This window comes from Hydra vulgaris, chromosome 06, assembly GCF_038396675.1.
Source record: "Hydra vulgaris chromosome 06, alternate assembly HydraT2T_AEP".
Classification (NCBI taxonomy): Eukaryota; Metazoa; Cnidaria; class Hydrozoa; order Anthoathecata; family Hydridae; genus Hydra; species Hydra vulgaris.
Genome location: NC_088925.1, coordinates 1,248,459 through 1,256,070, shown reverse-complemented (window position 1 = coordinate 1,256,070; position 7,612 = coordinate 1,248,459). Strand labels below are relative to the sequence as shown.

Here is a 7,612-nt window from a genome sequence, read left to right as displayed (position 1 = left end):
ATTATTTACCATCAGTTGCTATTAAAGGATACACATTTTATATTAATTATAGAATACAATAACGAGTATTTTGTTCAGGTTAAAAGCTATATATCAACAAACATGTATTGAGTTTTGAAATTGAAATAAACAACAACATGAACTTGCACGTTTGCAATCTTTCTTGTTTTTACCTTTTTACACTTAGTTTTTCATAAAGGTGTGGTAAGTTGAGAGTTATTGATTTTGGTAATCAGTTTACTATATCAAAACACACTTGTGGACATCAGGTTATAGATTTTTCTAATAGCTTATTATGTTTCAATGCTTTGTGATCTTTTATTACTATACATTACCAAAGGATATCTAAATTCGCTCTTGCTTACAATTGCTTTTAATTTAAGAGTGTTGCAAATCATCTGGGCTAGCTATAACAACCAATAAGCAATATTCTCAAACTTTTTTAGTGTTGTATATAATTTATATATGGGAGTAATACGTGTAAAGTTCTAAAAAGAAATTAGGCTATTTTTTCAAAATACTTTTCTTGCTAAATGATTGGATAAATGGGAACTTAGTTTGAAAAAAGTTATACCAAGTTAATAATAGTCCATTGATATTAGCAGGTAAATTTTAAAACTGTTTTAAAAAATCTATCGTGTGAGAATCACAGCATAGTCAAGTTTTATTATCTGGTTTATAGTTTGTTACAATGGTTTTCTTTTTTATATCTTAGTCTAAGATATTAGAAAGACTAGAATCTAAGTTCTAAGATTTAGAATTATAAAAACTTCTAAGACTTTGAATTATAAAAACAATTAGAAAAACAAACTAATTTTTCTAAATCTTTATTTTTAAGATATGATGATTTATTTTTAATGATAAGATGAATTTTGTCTTCTTCAAGCCCCAGTCATGTAAATATTTGTTTTTATAAATTACGAGTGTAAATTATTTTCAATCGGCAAATACAATACTAAAAAAAAAATAAAAAAATAAAAAAAAATAAAAAAAAAAAAAAAAAAGAAAAAATTCTGAAAATCACGGATGTTTTGAATTGTGATGGTCTGTATAAGTATTTGTATTATATTGCACAAAATTGGATAGAAAAATCATAATTTTTTTTGCTATTATTATTTGGTTTTTTATGAAATTACTCAAATTCACTTTTATTATTCAATATACGTTTTTTGACATTTGTTTTGATTTAAACATACGCGCAAAAGTCTCTCTTTCAAAATCAGCGAATCAGATTGCGCATATCTCTGCCTATTCTGAGTCTGTATAGGGTTTCAAAATATGCAACCGGGGTGTTAAAATGTTTTAACTGGGAGTTAACTTTTCGGGGAGTTACTTCATTTCGCATTTCAAGTTTTTATTATCAGTAAATCAATAAAACTTTTGAAAAGAGCCGCATGCGGTTCGCGAGCCGCAATGACATTTTAAGAGCTGCTATTTGGTCATCCGTGGTCTAAAAATTACGCAGCGCTAAAAAACAGATGTAGGAGATCTTAAACTCTTTTACGCGGCAATTTTGTTTAAACTTAATACGCTATTTTAATTTTTCATAATACTTAAGGCTCTGCGTAGAAAAACTTATGATCTCTTTTGGTTGGTAACTAAAAATGCTGCATCCACCCATTTATATATATATATATATATATATATATATATATATATATATATATATATATATATATATATATATATATATATATATATATATATATATATATATATATATATACAAAACTTCAATCGCTGAAAACTTCAATAGCTTTTTTGCAAACATAGGCCCTAATATGGCTTCAAAAATTCAATGCCCTGATATCTCCTTCGAAACCTATATCACAAACCAACATTTCTGTTTAAATATTTTCTCTGAACTAAACCATGAAGAACTAGAAATTGCAAAAAACTCGCTTAAGACGAATAAGGCCCCTGGGATAGACGACATTTGTAGCTATATAGGTGTAAATGTGTTTCCGGAGATAAAACAACCAATCTATGAAATTTTTAAATCTTTAATTGTTACAGGATCCGTACCGAATAAATTAAAAATAACTAAGGTAATACCAATATTAAAAACCGGTGATGCATTTACACTAAATAACTACAGACCTATCTCAGTGCTACCTGTATTTTCAAAACTTTTGGAGAGAGTAATATACAATAAACTGTATAAATATCTAACAAATAACAAAATCCTAAATGAAAAACAGTTTGGCTTCCAAAAGCAACATTCAACCGAACACGCAATTCTTGATCTTATAAAAATATAAATGACTCCTTTGAAAACAAAAATACGTCCTTGGAGTCTTTGTTGATTTATCTTAGGCATTTTACACGGTAGATCACGCTATCTTAATTAGGAAAATGGAAAAATATGGGATAAAAGGTGTTGCACTAAACTGGTTCAAAAGTTTTTTACTAGACAGAAAACAATGCGTTATTGCTCATGGAAAAAAATTTTCAAAATTACTCAAAAAAAAATGCACCTTCTTTTGTTTTTAATATACATAAACGATCTTTCTAAAGCCTCAAGTAAATTAGATTTCATAATGTTCGCGGACGACACCAATTTATTTTATGCACCCTCATCAATTACAGAACTTTATGAAACTACAAATACTGAACTTGAAAAAATAAACAGTTGGTTAAAATCTAACAAATTATCGTTAAACACAGAAAAAACCAAATACATTCTTTTTCATTCTAACCTTAAAAAAATACCACCCGATTTACCTTCGCTAAATATAGATACTAAAGAAATAGAGAGAACCCAAGCAACTAAATTTCTTGGGATACTTATTGATGAGAACATCTTATGGAAATCACATATAGATATATTAAATACCAAAATATCAAAAACATTTGTATCCTCTACAAAGCTAGTTCTATACTGTCTCCTGATAATTTAAAGTTTCTATACTTCTCGTTTATACAAAGCTACTACATATACGCTAATGTTGCATGGGCGAGCACCCATAGATCCAAACTAACCACACTATATCGAAAACAAAAACATGCTGCAAGAATAGTTTTTAATAAGGATAGACTCTCGCATGCTGAGCCACTTTTAAAAAATTTGAAAGCATTAAATGTATATCAAATCAATATATTCCAAAATTTGTTATTTATGCTCAAATATAAACTTGGACTTGTTCCTTCTTACTTTTCAAAGAACTTTTTCCAAAATAGCAAAAATAGATACTATACCAGAGGAACGGGAAACTTCAACGTACCTTTTAAAAAAACAAATCTTTCGCACTTTTTCATTTCGTACCGTGGTCCATATCTATATAATAAATTACTCAAAAAATACTCAACTGGAAAAATCGAATAACTTAAATACTCTGAAAACATTATTAAAAGATCTCATTTTAAACACTAACAACTTTATGAACTTTTATTAACCCAAAAACATTTAAAACTATGTATAAAACTAACATTGTTCCGAAACTAATGTAAACTCTTATAACTCAAAAAACTCTAAATAACCCAAAAAACTCTAAATAACTTAAAAACGACAGCAATAACAAAAACACAAAAGCAAATAATAGCCTTATTTATCAACACTCGAACGAATATATATTACCTCTTTAGCAAATCGTGTACCTACTTATATTAATGTGTATTGAAATAAAATTAAAAAATTAAAAACTTCTTTTTGTCTGCATTCTTTGTCTTTTGCATTTTGGATTAATATTCTCATTCTGCCGAAAACCGATAACACTTTTTCGTTTTTTTTAAAAAAAAAAAAAATGTAAACTTATTTTAAATAAAAGCATCCAAAAATATTAGTAACGGGTAGCGGTTTCTTGATGACAAGACCGTCGGTCTTCTGCAAGTTTTCCGCGTTCTTCGAAGTAATTTCTAATACTTTAAAGTTTTACTTTATATATTTTTTTGTATAATGTAACTTTGTAATTTTTTTTTATTTCTTTTATAAATATTACTTACTCCGTAAAGATTATATTATATTTTACGAATTTGTAAAGATTAAAGAACAAAAAAAATTGAATAAAAATATATATATATATATATATATATATATATATATATATATATATATATATATATATATATATATATATATATATATATATAATTATAATTAAAAACGATAAAGAAAAAACTTTTATTATGGAACTTTAAGTTTCATGCATAACGGCAATCATCAGCCATATATTACAAAATTAAAAATTAAACATTAAATTACAATTAGAATTACGGTGGCGTGAGTTCTAATGACTCCATGGAAACAAAGTTTTAACGTAATATAAATTTAGTATAACGTGACGTAAACGTGACGTAACCCAACCAGGATCAGTCTTCGGTATCAAAAGAGGAGATAAGGAACTTATTTCTGTGATGAAATAAATAAAATTATTCAAAAAAAATTAAATTTGCAACAGTGGAAAAATACCACTGACGTTATAAATTGGTTTTCTAGAATAAGTAATATAAATCAATGCACATTTATATAATTTGATATTAACGATTTTACCCCTCAATTACAGCCGAAATTTTTGATAAAACAATTGAATTTGGAAAAATCCACACTGAAATTGCAGACGACACTATTCACATAATTAAACATTGCAGGAAAAACTTACTCTATTTTAATAACGAGACGTTGAAGAAAAATACCACGCACGAGTGCTTTGATATAACAATGGGAAGTTAGGACGGAGCAGAAATTTGCGAATTTGTAGGCTTATATATTTTAAATTCCCTAGCTAAAATAGTGCATTTTAATCAATTAGGCTTGTATCGCGATGATGGCTTAATTATAATGCAATAAAAATCAGGGCCTCAACTTGACAAAATCAGAAGAAATATTATACAAATTTTCAAAAACATTGGCTTCCAAATTAAAATTAACATTAATTTAAAAATTGTGAATTTTCTTGATGTCACATTTAACCTCTCGGAAAATTCTTATGGGCCTTATAAAAAACCTAATGATGAATTATCTTATATTAATATAAATTCAAATCATCCCCCTCAAATCTTAAAACAAATTCCTATTTCAATTAACAATAGACCAAATCAAAACTCTTCTATTGAAAATATTTTTAACTCTTCCAAACGCGTGTATGAAGATGCTCTTAAAAAAAGCGGATTTAAAAATTTCGAGCTAATATTTGAAACAAAAATTGTAAAAAAGCGAAATAGAAATATAATTTGGTTCAATCCTCCGTACAGCAAAAATATTTAAACAAGTATTGGAAAAGCGTTTTTAAAATTAGTTAACATACATTCTCCTCCCTCTAATAAATTGCACAAAATTTTTACCAGAAACACTATTAAGGTAAGCTATAGCTGTACAAAAATTATTGAAAGAATTATAAAAGACCATAATTTTTGCATGGAATAATAAAAATGAGTTTCCCCCAAAAAAAATACTGAAAATTGTAACTGCAAGCCAAAAATTGGCTGCCCTATGAATGACAATTGCTTATTAAAAAATATTATTAACAAATGCATTGTTTCCTTGCAAAACAACCCTGATAAACAATGCATTGGCTTAATCGAGGGCAAATAGAAAAATCGTTATGCCAACCACAAACAATCTTTTAAACATAAAAAATACTCAAAAGAGACTATGCTATCAAAATATATTTGGCTGCTGAAAGAAAAAAATATTAATTTTAAATTAAACTGGTCTATTCTAAAAACTGCGCCTGACTATAATAACATTTCCAAAAAATGTTTACTATGTTTACAAGAAAAATTTAAAATTATTACTCAATTAGATCAAGAAAATTTACTAAATAAAAAATCTGAATTAATTTTTAAATGCAGTCATGAAAATAAGTTTCTTTTAAAAAAATTATAAAAATAAATGACCAGTCTAAATTTATCCTAATTCTAAAGAATTCTTTTCATGATTTTTTAATTATCTAATGTAGTTAATACAACTTCTTGGTTGCAAAACACTAGAGTTATTACATAATTAATTATAACAATTCCCAATTTCATCTGAAACAATTTTTTTATAATTTGAACTTTTTGATGTTTAGACATTCTTCCTGATAAACCTACTGATGGAGAAAGAAGCTGTCGAAGAAAAATAAAAATTAGATAAGTGTTTTTACTAATTTATTATTGCTCTGTTCTTTAAGAACATTGACATATATATATATATATATATATATATATATATATATATATATATATATATATATATATATATATATATATATATATATATATATATTTATATATATGAACATATTTTAAAGAAAAACACAACATTTTTTAATCTTGACATGTTTCGTAGTTAACCTACTACATTTTCAAAAGATAAAATTGCAATTTAAAACTCTGGATATAAATATAATTAGAAATTACAAATAGAATTGTTATAAACCAATAAAAATTATAATACAAATTATAATACCGTAAATAGCAAAAATATAAAAATAAAATTTTAAGTAAATTAAAAAAAGAAAAAAAAACAAAAACTAGATAGACAAATTTATATTATAATGAACTGTTTGTTTATTTAAAGATGGGTTTTCCCATTTAATATGGAGTGCTTCTTTAATTTTCAATTTGTTTTTGTGCGAAGCAGTATCCAAAATTTTAAAACAATTATAGTTACTTAGATTTTTACAACTAACAGATGAAATTAAATGCTTATAAACATTAGATTGTTTGTCATGGGACATATAATTATAAACTTGCCAAATATCTTTCTGATTTATTGTCTCCTTATATACCTAAATTTTTTCCCACCTGTGAGTCTTTTTCATTTGTTGAGGAATTAAAACAAGTTGATATAACTAACAAATATATAGTTTCCTATGATGTTGAAAGCTTATTTACTAATATTCCACTTGATGAAACTATAGATAAAGCTACTGATTTATACTTTGAAGATGATACGTGTTTAAAATATTTTTCTAAAGTTCAGTTTAAAATAAACTTCAAATTTCAACATCCGGTTCTCATTTCTTATTTAACGGGAAATATTATGATCAATTAGATTGCGTTGCCATAGGTTCTCTTTTAGTGCCAATATTAGCTAATATTTTTATTGGGTTTCACGAACAAAAATGGGTTAGTAATTGCTCTTCCTCCATACCGATTTTTCATAAACGTTATGTGGATGATATTATCGCTATTTTAAATTCAGAGTTTGAAGCTCAGGAATTTTTTACACATCTTAATAAACAGCCTAAAAATTTAAAATTTACGACGGAAAAAGAACAAGATAATCAAATTGCATTTTTAGATGTTTTTATCAATAAGTCTGTTTCGCTTTCCACATCAGTTTATCACAAAAAAACATCTACTGGTCTTTTACAAAAATTTTCCAGTTTTGTTCTCTGTCATGAAATTCGTCTTATACGTTGTGTAATTGATAGAACGTATAAAATCAACAACACATGGCTAGGATGATATAAAGACATAAAAAATCTATCTAATGTTTTAAGAAATAACCAATATCCTCCTAATAATTAACACTGAAATTAAATTATTTGTTGATAAAAATTTAAATCCATGCGTGATAAATAGTATTGATAACCATAATATAATATATCATGGCCTACTTTATTTATACGGCCGGATATTTTGCATTTTGAAGAAAAAAATAGAAGGCCAGTTTTTGAAATCGTTA

At 26.1% G+C, this 7,612-nt stretch overlaps 1 protein-coding gene across 1 annotated transcript; it reads left to right on the top strand.

The window, feature by feature from the left end:
* The first annotated feature begins 1,781 nt into the window (after window positions 1–1,781).
* LOC136082089 (uncharacterized) lies at window positions 1,782–7,392 on the top strand. Its single transcript, XM_065800667.1, has 3 exons — window positions 1,782–2,048; window positions 6,641–6,878; window positions 6,977–7,392. The coding sequence occupies exons 1-3, from the start codon at window positions 1,782–1,784 to the stop codon at window positions 7,390–7,392; spliced, it is 921 nt and encodes a 306-aa protein (XP_065656739.1).
* Window positions 7,393–7,612: the final 220 nt, after the last annotated feature.